This window comes from Erithacus rubecula (genome assembly GCF_903797595.1).
Source record: "Erithacus rubecula genome assembly, contig: scaffold_932_arrow_ctg1, whole genome shotgun sequence".
Taxonomy (NCBI): Eukaryota; Metazoa; Chordata; class Aves; order Passeriformes; family Muscicapidae; genus Erithacus; species Erithacus rubecula.
The window spans coordinates 1-13,236 of NW_027635401.1; the positions used below are offsets into that span (position 1 = coordinate 1).

The 13,236-nt window shown below is 48.6% G+C and overlaps 1 protein-coding gene across 1 annotated transcript; it reads right to left on the minus strand.

Annotated features, from left to right (window-relative positions):
- Window positions 1-3,758: 3,758 nt before the first annotated feature.
- Window positions 3,759-5,511, minus strand: LOC306816858 (olfactory receptor 14A16-like; the record flags this gene model as incomplete). The annotated part of the gene is made up of 2 exons (XM_079333309.1): window positions 5,484-5,511; window positions 3,759-4,714 (listed from the first exon to the last, which is right to left on the minus strand). Exon 2 carries the CDS (start codon window positions 4,689-4,691, stop codon window positions 3,759-3,761), a length of 933 nt encoding a protein of 310 aa, XP_079189435.1. The 5' UTR covers window positions 4,692-4,714; window positions 5,484-5,511.
- Window positions 5,512-13,236: the final 7,725 nt, after the last annotated feature.

Genomic DNA, 13,236 nt, shown 5'->3' on the forward strand with positions numbered 1-13,236 from the left:
GAGTAGCTGGAGAGTGGCCAGGAAGAAAGGGAGCTGGGGCTACTGATGGACAGCAGGCTGGACATGAACCAGCAGTGTGCCCAGGTGGCCAAGAAGGCAAATGACTCCTGACTTGGATCAGGAATGGTGTGGCCAGCAGAACCAGGGCAGTGATTCTTCCACTGTACTGGGCACTGGTTGAGCAGCACCTCGAGTGCTTTGTCCAGTTCTGTGTCCCCCAATTCAGTAAGGACATGGAGGGGCTGGAGCATGTGCAGAGAAGGGCAACAAGGCTGGTGAGGGGTCTGGAACACAAGCCCTGTGAGGAGTAGCTGGGATCTGGGGTTGTTTATCCTGGAGAGAAGTAGACTCAGAGGTTACCTTATTACTCTCTACAACTTCCTGAACCGTGGTTTTAGCCAGGTGGGGGTTTGTCTCTTTCACCAGGCAGCAACACAATGAGAGGATGCAGTCTTAAGCTCCGCCAAGGAAAATATAGGTTGGATATAAGGAAAAATATTTTTTACAGGAAATGTGGCAAAATTCTGGAATGGTCTCTTGAGGGGTTGGTGAAGACACCATCCCTGTATGTTTAAAAAAAGACTAGGTATGGCAATTGGTGCCATATGGAGGTGTTAGGCAGGAGTAGGACTTGATCTTGAAGTTCTCTTCCAGCCTAGTGATTCTGTGATTCTGTGAATTCATAGAGTCTTTCAGCTGATGTCTCTGTCCCTGTCCTTTTCCTAGGTCTCTGTTGCAGATGGAAGCTGCTGGTTCCATTCTCACCTTTAACCCCTAATTTGAATGGAGACAGATGTTCTTGGGTGTGTTAATCAGGTGTTGCTCAATGTTTATGTGGAATTTCTGTATCCTCATGGCACCAAGGAGACCGTTGTGGCACTGTGGAAACTCATGGACCCAAAAAGCCACTGAGACATTGGGGCAGGATGGTACCAAGGAGATCACTGAGATACTGCAGATCCAAAGACACTGTGGTGGCTCCATGGAAACTCATAGGATCATGGGCACTGTGAATCAGCAGGGCCTTGTGGAACCAAGGAGTGAATTATGACTGTGCCAAACCTCATGGAACCAAAGAGCCATTGTGGAACTTCAGAGCCTTGTGGACCACGGGGACCACAGTGACACTGTAAGGGTCCATGGAACCAAGTGGCCATGGTGACACTGGAGCCTCATTGACCAATGGTGCATTGTGACACTGCAGGGCAGTATGGAATCATGGAGGCAACTGTGACATTACACAGTGTCATGGCAGCAAGGGTCCATTGTGACACTTGTAGGGCCTTCTGGGACGAAGGAACAGTTGTGGTACCATGGAAATTGTGGCAACTGTATCATCATGGGACCAAGGAGACCATTGTGACACTACACAGTCCCATGGAACTAATGATTCATGTAATAGGGTAACACAAATCGAACCAAGGGACCATTGTGGCACTGTGGGGCCTCATGGATCCAAGGAGAGCATTGTGACACTGAACCTAATGGAATTGTTGCAAATGATAGAAATTTTAGGTTCAGGACAAGGTGTCTCCTGACAGCCCTTGGTGGCACAGACCCTGCTGTGCTCCAGGACACCAACACTTGGCTTCTCCTGGGCACTGCCAGCCTTGCAGGGCCCTTGGCCATGTCCAGCACAGCTTGTCCTGTGCTGTCCCTCAGCTGCTGCTGTGTTCCTGCAGGCTGCACACTCCCATCTCACTGCCCTGGATCTGCCCTGCCACTGCCAGCCCTTCCCTGACCTCTGCCAATGCTCATCCTCTGTGCCTTGGGACACACACACATGCACTAAGCTCATCCTCCTCCTCCTGGATGCTCCTCCTGCCACAGCACTGCCCTGGGAGTGTTCACTGCTCACAGGAGCTGCTGTGTTTGTACTGGTGCATTTTATAGCTCTGCTTCTGCCTGTCTGCCAATTCTGTCTTCAAAGACTCTCCAAGGAATAGATTAATTGAATTGTGGAATAACAGAGGTGGGAAGAGCCCCCTGAGCCCCTTGGCCTGGGTGTGGCTGGCATGGAGTTCCCTTTGCCCAGTGTAGCCCCTGTCCTGCTGTGCTTGGCTGTTGGAACTGGAGTGGGTTTGGTTGCAGCCCAAGGCTTTGGCTGCTCCTGAGCAGGGCTGGCCACACATGAGGCATCTCTGCAACCCCTAAACCAATGGGCTGAGGGTGGGTAAGTGTTCCTGGGGACACAGGGATGGGACAGCTGGGATGGACTGACCCAAGGGATCTTCCATTCCATGGGATGTCCTGATCAGCAGGGAAATGAGGGGAACAAGAGGGTCTCTGGACTTTCTGTATTAGTATATTTGTCTTCCAGAGCAACCATTATGTGTGGTAATTCTTGTCTCTCCATGGTTTTCCTTTCTTCTGCATTTGGCCCTTGCCTTTTAATCCCCTAAACAATAATCTCTCTTTATGGTGACCCATAACAGTTCACCTTATTTTCTCCTGTTTTCTATGTAAGGAGGGACAGTGACAGAGACACTGTGTTGTCACTGCATGCCCAGAGGGGTTTAACCACAGCCAAATTGCCCAACTCTGCTCTTATGGGCACAGCCAGAAATGCCAGGGCTCTGTCAGGTGCCTACCCCTGAGCTGCACTCATGCCCTGCTCACAGCCCCAGGGGTGTCCAGGGACATGAGTCCTTCCCTGGCACACACACACAGACAGTTCATTGCAGCACGGACAGGGGCTCCCTGGGCTCTGCTGCCACTGCCAGAGCCTGGCAGGGACCTCAGCCCTGTGGGTGTCACCCTGCCCTGCCCCTTCCTGAGATGTCCCACAGCCAGAGGGATGTACACATGGAGCTCTGGGTACAGGAGCTCATCCCAGCTCTGCATCCAGGGGGTCCCAGTGGATGTTAGACTCTGGAAACTTCAGAAACATCTGAAGGTGTTTGTGCTCATTTTATGTCCCCTCACACGCACACAGGATGTTCAGGGCTGTGGAAAGTCCCTGCACTGCAAACACAGACTCCTGACCTGGTCACTTGATGTCCCTCCATGCAGGGAAGAAGAAACTCTGTGCCCTGGGGTGAGAGGCACTGCTGGAAGCAGCACTGGCTTTGCAATGGCACTGCTGGGACAGCCCCACCCTGAACACTGCCACACTTTGGCTGGCCACTGATGTTCTCCTCTCCAGGGCACTGTGTTGGGAACATCCTTGAGAACAAATTTGGAAGGAGATTAAAGCTTTCAGGCCCTGCACTAGGGAGATGCCCTTGCATGATGGAAATGCTGTTGCAGAGCCCAGCTCTGTCCCACCAGTGCCCATGGCCTGTCCCTGCCTGCAGTCCCTGGACAGTCACACAGCAGGACTGGAACTGAGCTGAGAGAGATGTGAGACCTTAAACCAACACAGAGGCTCTGCAGGGGAGTGTGGAAGTGAAGGAAGGGGAAGTTATGGAGCAGAAGCCCTGGGGGTGCCTGGAAGTGCAGAGAAATGAGGTTCCCTTTTCACACCAGCTCTTGCCAGAGGCACCAACCCTGCAGCTCCAGAGGAGCCAAACATGTCAGGCAAACATGGCAATACATAGTTCTTTATTTTGTATAAGCATGTATGTAGTACAGTCCTTGGATTATATAGCCTGTGGTTGACACTAGGGATTAAAATATTGAATTATAAAGGGTAATGACAAAGATTTTCCTGTGAACAAATTTTAAGAAGTGTGATACCTAAGCCAGCAGAAAAAACACAGGACACAGAGTAGGCATTAATGAGTAATATCATAATAGTTATACAATAGAATGAGAGTTTATAACTTGTGAAAAGCATTCATGGTGATTTTATTCAGGCCATCCTTGAGCTGCTGGTTCCTCAGGCTGTAGATGAGGGGGTTCAGGGCTGGAGGAATCACTGAGTACAGAACTGACAGTGACAGATCCAGGGATGGGGAGGAGATGGAGAGGGGCTTCAGGTAGGTAAATGTGCCAGTACTGAGGAACAGGGAGACCACAGCCAAGTGAGGGAGGCAGGTGGAAAAGGCTTTGTGCCGTCCCTGCTCAGACGGAATCCTCAGCACAGTCCTGAAGATCTGCACATAGGAGAAAACAATGAACACAAAGCATTCAGAAGTTAAACAGAGAGTAACAGCAATGAGCCCAAGTTCTCTGAGATAAGATTTGGAGCAGGAGAGCTTGAGGATGTGTGGGATTTCACAGAAGAACTGGCCCAGGACATTTCCATGGCACAATTGCAGGGAAAATGTATTGGCCGTGTGCAGCAGAGCATTGAGAAAGCCACTGGCCCAGGCAGCTGCTGCCATGTGGGCACAAGCTCTGCTGCTCAGGAGGGTCCCGTAGTGCAGGGGTTTGCAGATGGACACGTAGCGGTCGTAGCACATGACGGTGAGGAGGAAATACTCTGCTGAGATGAAGAAGAGAAAGAAAAAGAGCTGAACAGCACATCCTGAGTAGGAGATGGTCCTGGTGTCCCAGAGGCAATTGTGCATGGCTTTGGGCACAGTGGTGCAGATGCAGCCCAGGTCAGTGAGGGCCAGGTTGAGCAGGAAGAAGAACATGGGGGTGTGCAGGTGGTGGCCGCAGGCTACGGCGCTGATGATGAGGCCGTTGGCCAGGAGGGCAGCCAGGGAGATGCCCAGGAAGAGGCAGAAGTGCAGGAGCTGCAGCTGCCGCGTGTCTGCCAGTGCCAGCAGGAGGAAGTGGCTGATGGAGCTGCTGTTGGACATTTGCAGTGTCTTGGAATGGGGATCTGTAAAAAAAGTAATCATGGAATAGTTCTGTTTTGAGAGGAATTTAAATATCCCAGCACAGCTTGGTGGCACTTTCCCCCCACTGCCTGCCCAGAGCTCTCCTGCCTGGAGCTGTCCCTGCCAGCAGCTGATTCCCTGTGCCCAGGGCTGAGCCCTGCCAGTGCTGCCAGAGCCCAACCCAGCCCTGGGGGCTCAGCTCTGCCCTGCAGATCTCTCTCAGCACAGGGCACTGCCCAGGGCCAGCTCTGCCTTTGCAGGCTCTGATGGCAGCATCAGAGCAACCCTGAGGAGTCTGGAAAAGCAGCACTGATGCTGCAATGCCTGGTTTACTGGGATCTGAGGTAATATATATTTTCTCCAAACTAAACTCAGAGATTAATATCATTGCACAATTTTCTATTCAGGTAGCTCAGAGCAGTAGATTAAAAAAGGAGATTTTCCTTTTTATATAACCCTTGCCATGGTCTGCTCCCTGTAAAATCACCTTGGAAGTGTTCTGGAGTTATATGTCAAGGTGGGAGAAATCCTGACCATTGCAGCGTTCTGACCACACAAAAACAATTCCAATCCATAGTGGCTCTATCCTTCCACCCAGACCTTGTTCCCCATTGTTGTGGGCAGCTCCCAGGGCTGTGTGAGAGCTGTCCCTGGCAGGCAGCAGAATTCCTGCCACAGCACAGTGCCCTGGGCTGCAGTACCTTGCTCTGCAGGAGAGCCCTGGGCACCCCTTGCTGCTCTACACAGGAGAGAATCAGAGAATGTACTCACAGAGTCTGTAGGCATTGGGATGTTCCAGCTTTAGATCTCTCCAGGAGCTGCAGCTGCATTTTCCTGCAGCCAGAGGGTCCCTGTGTCAAAGGCTGGGAGTGATTCTGCCCCAGTCACTTGTGAGCATCTTCCCAGCCCTGACTGATTGAAGCTCTCTGTGCCTCTGTGCTGTGCCCAGGGTGGCTGCAGGCAGAGCCCCAGCCCTCCTGGACTCTGAGAAGAGCTGCTCATCAAAAGAAATGGTCTTTTGAAGCTCTTCTTAATAGCTAGGGTGGCCCTCTGTGCCAGAAGCCCAGCCCAACTCAGCAGCACAGACACAGTACAAGGACTTTAATGACACTCTTGGGGGGTTGTGCTTACGCCCTGAACATCAGTCCCTGAGAGGGAGCTGGAGAAATCTCTCAAGAACTCCAAGTCAGAAATAAACTCTGAAGTTTCTTCAAGTTTTAATGGGTCTCACTGACGGACACAACTGAGAAAGCATCCCCAGGTTCTAGTTAGAGCAGGAGAGAAGCCATGTCTTGGTGCCCTGGGACACAGCAGGGTCTGTGCCACCAAGGGCTCTGAGGAGACACCTTGTCCTGAGCCACTGGGGCCTCCTGGCACAGCCCCAGCAAGGCTGGCCACTGTCACCCCTTGTCCTGCCCTCAGCATCCCCCCCACATCCCAGTGGTCTCAGGGATCTGCTGGGACCAGTCCCTGGGGAGCCTTGGTCAGGAATGGCCCTGGAGGGCTCCTTCATGCTTCCAAGGACTGCAGGTTTTTCAGAAGGCTTTGGGTTTTGCTTTTGCCTTGCAGTCTCTGAGAGCTTTGTGCAATCATGACCTCCAATTATCTGCTTTAATTAGTCCCTTGAAAGCCCTTCTCAGTAACAACACTCAGTGGGATCCATTAATGCTTTGAGACACTTTGGGGTTTTTTTTCTGACTTGGACTCCTGGAAAGGTTTGTCAAATCTCCTCTCAGGCCCTCAGGTTCCGAGGCTCAGCACCAAATGCACCACGGGGCTCATTGGGATTAACAAGTCCTGACCAACTATGAATGTGCCTTGATTTCCCTCTGGTCTGGTGCAGTTCATTAGGAATGTTTCCTAATAGAGTTAAGGAGAAATATTTCAAAGAGCTTCTAAGAAATGCACATTCCTATTTTAAAGGATGTCTTTTATTCCTGTTCACTTTAGAGTAGAGGTGATTGCAGCATTCAGTGATTGATGTTAATCCAGGGTTTTTCCTCAGGAGGTCTAGTCAGATCAGAGAAGCTGTGCCTTGAGATCTGACTCAGTTTGGACAACCTTCCTGCACATTCCCCAAACTCCTCCTGTTTGTCCACACTCACCTGGGGCCTGCTTTGTTTGGAGAGCATGCTGCACACAGCCATAAAGAAGTTTTCCCCCTTTTTTTTTCCTCTCTTTTTTAAGCAATCTAAAACTCTTGAATTTCCTCATTCAAAAAAGACACTTTCAATTAGTGTGCAGCCAAAGCTGGTGGAGGTTCCCCTTCCCCAAGGCAGAACCCTGCAAGGAATGTTTGAGATCTTTGCACTTCTTCATTCCCTGAGACCTTAAAGTGTCACGAAGACTCCTTGGTTCCATGAGGTTCCAGACTGTCACAGTAGATGTTTGGGTCCATGGGGCCCCATTGGTGTCACCATGCTCTTTTTGGTTCTGAATTACCAAAATTACCAATTACCATGGGGCCCCATGAAAGGAATTTTTTAGACCTTTGGGCTCCTTGATTCCACAAGGCCTTTTTTTGTCACCATGGACTCTTGGTTCTGTGAGGTTCTATGCTGTCACAATGGAGATTTGTGTCCATGGGGCCCCACAGTGTCACAATACTCTTTTTGCTTCCATGAGACCTTGATCTGTCACATTGACTTTTGGTTCCTTGAGATTCTGTACTCTCAACAATGGTCTTAGTGTCACAACAAACCCTTGGTTCCATGAGATTCTTGAGTGTCAAAATGGAATCCTTGGTTCCAATTGGCCCTGCAGTGTCACCATGGTCTCCTTGGTTCCATTCAGTGGCCGTTCAGTGTCACAATGGCCCATAGGTTTCATGAGGCCCCACAATGTCACAGTGGACCTTTGGTTCCATGTGTTCTCCCCAATGTCACAAGAGTTTTCTTGGATTCACAGTGTCAAAATGGTTCCTTGGCTTCACACAGCCCCCCTGTGTCACAATGAACTCTTGGTTCCATTAAACCCTACAGGGTCACAGGGATTTCCTTGGTTCCGTGAGGTTCTGTAGTGTCACAATGGACGTTTGGTTCCATGTTATCCACAGGGTCACAGTGGTCTCCTTTTTCCTGTGGCACCCAGCAGAATATCCCACTGGCAGGGCTGAATGCCTGGGAAGAAAGAGGAGAAGCAGACATTTGGAGTCATGGTTTTTGTCTTCCCAGGTCACAGTGCCATGGGGTGGGGCCCTGCTGTCCTGGAGGTGGCTGAACAGCGGCCTGCCCAGGGAAGGGGGAAGAGACAACAACCTCTGTCCATGGAGCTGTCACAGCAGAGAGGTCAGGCTTGAGAGGAATGTTGCATTTGTCTTTGCAAACAAGCTGTGGATATCTGTTGGTAGATAGAGTTAGCACTAAGAGGTAAAAGAAACAACGGGAGGCATTCCACTGATTGATGAATGGGAAAAGATGAATTCTTTTACAAAAAATCTGTAGGTTTGCTGGTAAATGAAATTGGATATCAGAAGATGAAAGAAGCAATGGGGGGGCGGGGGGGGGGGGGAAATGGAAACTATGAATTATGTAAGAATTAAAAATTAAAAGGGAGGGTTACACATTAGAGAGGAATCTCAGGCATCAGGTGTTCCAGGAAGTCTGGGCTTCTCAAGTACCTCAGCCACTGGGGAAAGAGAGGGGGAAATGCGGCAAGGAAAATAGGATAAAAAGGAGGCTGCGTCCTCCAAAAATTTGAGAGATCCCAGGTCAATGTGCCATGGCCTCTCCCCTTATTCGAATAAAGCAAAAAGGACTCGTCTGTCTCCTTTTTGGACATGAACCTCTGGTGTTTGTGGATTCATTTTCCTTACTGACTGAAGGCTGGGCTTAAAAGACTGTCACCAGCACAGGAAAAATCAATCTGAGAGAGAAGATGTGTGCTAATGTCTTTACAAATCATTTGATGGGTGAAGGGATTGGTATTACAACCTTTGAAATGGGTCATAATGTTTCTACTGACTTTGGGCAGCAGGTTTCTTACCAGGCCCAGACAGCTTGGCTCCTGAAACAGACAAGGGTCCGCACAAACCTGAACTTCTTGATTTGGGGGAAAATTCCAGGTTCAAGGGGGAATATGGGGTACATGTATTGGGAAGACCGTACCTTCCTAGTACCTTTGGCAGTGGGTAAAGGTAAAAGGCAAGGTGTGGCCAGGAGTTTAGCATAAAGGGAGGCTGCACCCTCTGAAAGCTCAAGAGAGAAAGCACGGTGGGTGTGTACCCAGGTGAACTCTCATCCTTTATTCAAATGAAGTGGAAGGTGTGCTCTGTCTCCTTTTTGGACATAAACCCATGATGCTTATGGATTTTCCTGACAATGACAATATGGAATTTCATGGAACCAAGTGTCCACAGTTTCATGGCGCAGCCTCATGGAGCGCTGGAGACCATTACGTCACAATGGGAACACATGGAACAATGGCTCCATAGCAACACTGCAGGGCCTCATGGAATGCAAGAGATCCTTGTAAATGGATGGAATGGAAATTCATAGAACCAAGTGCTCACTGTTTTACAGCAAGGCCTCATGGAATGATGGAGATCATTGTGTTGCAATGGAAACACATGGCACAAAGGCTCCACTGTAACCCAGAAGGGCCTTGTGGAATGCAAGAGATCATTGTAATGCACTGGAAACCCATGTAACCAAGGCTCTGTTGGGACAAACCTGGGCCTGATGGAACCAAGGAGACCACTGATGAACCAAGGAGACCAGTGATGAAATGGAATCTCAAGAAACCTTGGGTCAATTGTCAACACATGAGGCTCTCATAAAACTAAGGAGAACATTGTGACACAATGGATTATTATGGAACCAAGACCCCATTGTGACACCACAGCCTGATGGAAACCCAGTGCCACTGGACATCTCCAGCCTTGGAGGAAGCAAGTGTCCACTGTGACACAGCACAGCCCCGTTAATCACAGGAGAGCACAGTGACACCATGTAATCTTGGGGAACAAAATGTTAATTGTAAACAGAGCAGGGACTCATGAAAGCCAGGAAACCATTGTGATGCTGCACTTTGTCACAATGGGGCCCTGCTGTGTGAGTATCCACTTCCCCACAATCTGCTGGGTCCCATGAGGCCCCACTGTGTCTCAATGTCCCCTTGCTTTCACAAGCCATGGTACGGTCCCAATTACCCCTGGGTTCCATGAGGCCATGATATTTTCAGAATTGACTCTTGCTTCCATGAGATTTCATTGCATCACAATGGTCCCCATGTTTCTATGAGACTGTGCTGTGTCACAAAGGACACTGGATTCCACAAGAGCTGGCCATGTCCCAATGGCGAAAGGGTTCCAGGAGGCCGTGCCGTGTCACAATTGACTGCTGCTTCCATGAAATTCCATTGTAACACAGAGCTCTCCCACACCCCATGCTGCCTTGATCTGCCACAGTGGTGTCTTGTTTCTACTATACCTGTCAAAATTTTCCTTGCCCTTGTGGTCCATCTGGCCCCTCTCTGTCAGAATTGACCTTTGATTCTGTAAGGGAAATTAACCCACAAACACCAGAGGTTTATGTCCAAAAAGGAGACAGAGGAGTCCTTTTTGCTTTATTCGAATAAAGGGAGAGGCCATGGGGCATTCCCCTGGGATCTCTCAAATTTTTGGAGGACGCAGCCTCCCTTTTTATCCTATTTTCCCGGCCGCTTTTCCCTCTCTCTTTCCCCATTGGCTGAGGTACTCGAGAGGCACAGACTTCCCGGAACGCCTGACACCTGACATTCCTCTCTAATGTATAACCCTCCTTTTTAATTTTTAATTCTTGTAGAATTCAGTTTTCCTCCTCCCCGTTGCTTCTTTCATCTTCTGTTACCCAATTTTATTTACCAGCAAACCTACAGTTTGTTTGTAAAGGCAAATCTCTTTTTCCATTCATCAATCAGTGTAATCCCTCCCATTGTTTCTGTTATCTCTAGGTGCTAACTTTACCTACCAACAGATCTACAATTTGTTTGTAAAGACAAATGTAACATTCCTCTCAATCCCTCCTCTTTTATTTTTAGTAATTGTCTTTACAAACTTTAGCTATCATTGTCTTAATTTCTTGTTCTTGTGTCCTTTTTGGTTTTGCAATTATTTGCAATGACATTAATTTCTGTCCTTTTGTAGCCATCTCTGGATCAGTAGGCATGGCTATAATTTGCATCCCCTTGATCACATGTTGAATAAGTTGTATTAAGCAAGGGATCATGCATGGTAAAAGATTAGAGTTGCTACAGCACATAAGAAGAAAAAAAGCAGTTGTTTAACCCACAGTCCACCAGGTAGCCATGAAAACATGTCCCATTCCCATCCTTTCCATGTTTGGACAGGTACATGAGCTAACTTTCTTATTCCTTTTGCTATTTGTTTCACCATTTTTCTATTGTCATTTATTTGCAAACAGCAGTTTGAGTCATTTAATTTGCCACACACGCCCCCTTCTTTTGCTAATAAGTAGTCTAATACCATCCGGTGTTGAAATATTGCATTTCTCATCTGAGTAGATTGGTCAGCAAGAAGGTCAAGAGCTGTAGCTGTCTGGTTACTTACTATTTCAAAGACAGCTTGTAACCTAATTATCCGATTTGAATTATAAATGGTTTCTCTGGCACCTGATATTAATTCACTAGGATTCCAAGTGGCTGGGCCATAGTGTTGTATGATTTGTTCAGCTGGCCACTCATCATTACCCCACTTTTGAGTGCTCCCCCCAGCCAGGGATACATCAATTGACCGCTTTTCCCTGATTAGATCATCATATACCTTGATTCCTAACTGGTTTCCCTGAACTTGTGGTAGCAGAAAGAACAGAGGTCTGATATACCCCACATAACATATTCCTGACCAGTTTGGGAGTAACCTGCAATAGGCATATTGGCCACAAATCCAGTAATGCCTCTTTAAAGCCCACGTCCCGTTGGCAAAGGGACCTTCTCAATTTTCATGATCTACTGGGGGGTCAAAATACAGCTTGCTTCCTGGGCCTAGTGGTCCCCCAAGAATAGTTGCCTCACTATAAGAATCACAGTATTTGCACTTTCATGCTTCCACATGAGGTTTCCAGCTGCAGTTACATCCCAGATCTGTTTTATTAGATTGGGACCAGAACCTGCTAAAAAGAGTTCGAGTTCCATTCCGGTGTTGCCACTTCCACTGATAGCCACGAACAACATGTGTCCTACTTGTGGAATTATCTCGGGGGCAGCTTAAAAATAAGGAGTCAAAAAACTTATCCCTCCCCACTGCTTTACAGCCTTCCAAATCTTTCTGGTAAGTATGGTAGGAACACTTTACCCAGCTACCATTTGAGAGCTTAACATGAGTTTGATTCCATCTGCCCTGATATCTGGAACAATCATAAGGAAGGCATTTGGGGGTCCAACAATCTAAACCCAAAGATAAAGTCTTTTCCCCACGTATATGCTTCCTGTTCTATTTAGACAATAAGTGCCTCTTTCAGAAGAATGAAGCCGCCATGGACTTCCTTCTTCATCCCAGAATCCTGTTCCATTATGGACTTCACTCAGGGTGCTAACCCACCATTTAGGTTCGACTGGGCTGGCCACCCATGGCCAGTTTTCAGATCCTCCTGGCCCCCCACAGACCCAGCAATTGCTAAGGTTAAAGGTTTTTGCTACTTCTTCTCCTAAGGTTAAAAACTTATTTTCCCATTTCTGGCCCCATCCTAACTGACAGTATAAAGGTAAGATCACTAAGAGAAACATTTTAACTGCGTTATATAATTCCCTAACCTAATTTTTACTTTCACGTTGTCTTCTGCACCTGTGGTGAGTGAAGGCACAGAAACAGCTTAATATAAAGGAAAACAGTGACAGCAAAGGGCTGGCCCCCCAGTGACTGGAGATCCGAGAGGTGGGATGCCCACACAAACTTATTTCAGCAGGCAGTCCGTGGGTAGGCACACGAGGCTTCCCTCGATGTCAACACACTTGCTACTGCTCCAGTCCGCCCCTGCAGAGTGTCAGTCGCGGCTTCCCGTCCTTCTCCTCCAGCTGAGATGTCCAAATCTCTGGGGCCTTAGAGACCTTGACCCGAGTGTGATGGGTCCACCCGTGTTCAGCTGTCTTGACGGCTGTTTCTGTGGTTAGCAACACCTGGAAAGGTCCACGTCACTTCACCACCAGCGGTGCTTCTTTATACTCCTTAACTAGGACCCAGTCTCCTGGCTGGATGTTGTGAACAGCAAAGTCCAATGGCAGGGTCTGTGCCAGCTGAGCCTCCTGTCGAAGAGATTTCACAAGAGACAGTACCCGAGACACATAATGCTTCAAATACACATCACTTATCTCTATCCCCCCACTAGGCTGAGAGTTGCAAGGGTAAGGAATTCCAAACATTAACTTAATTGAATATCTTCCCTGGGTCTGGCCCTTATTCTTGCCAAAGCCAGGGGCAGGAGCAGTACCCACGGCATCTTGGTTTCTATTACCAGCTTCAGAAGGCGTTTCTTTATTTCTCCATTCATTCTTTCAACCCGACCCGAACTTTGGGGGTGCCAGGGGGTGT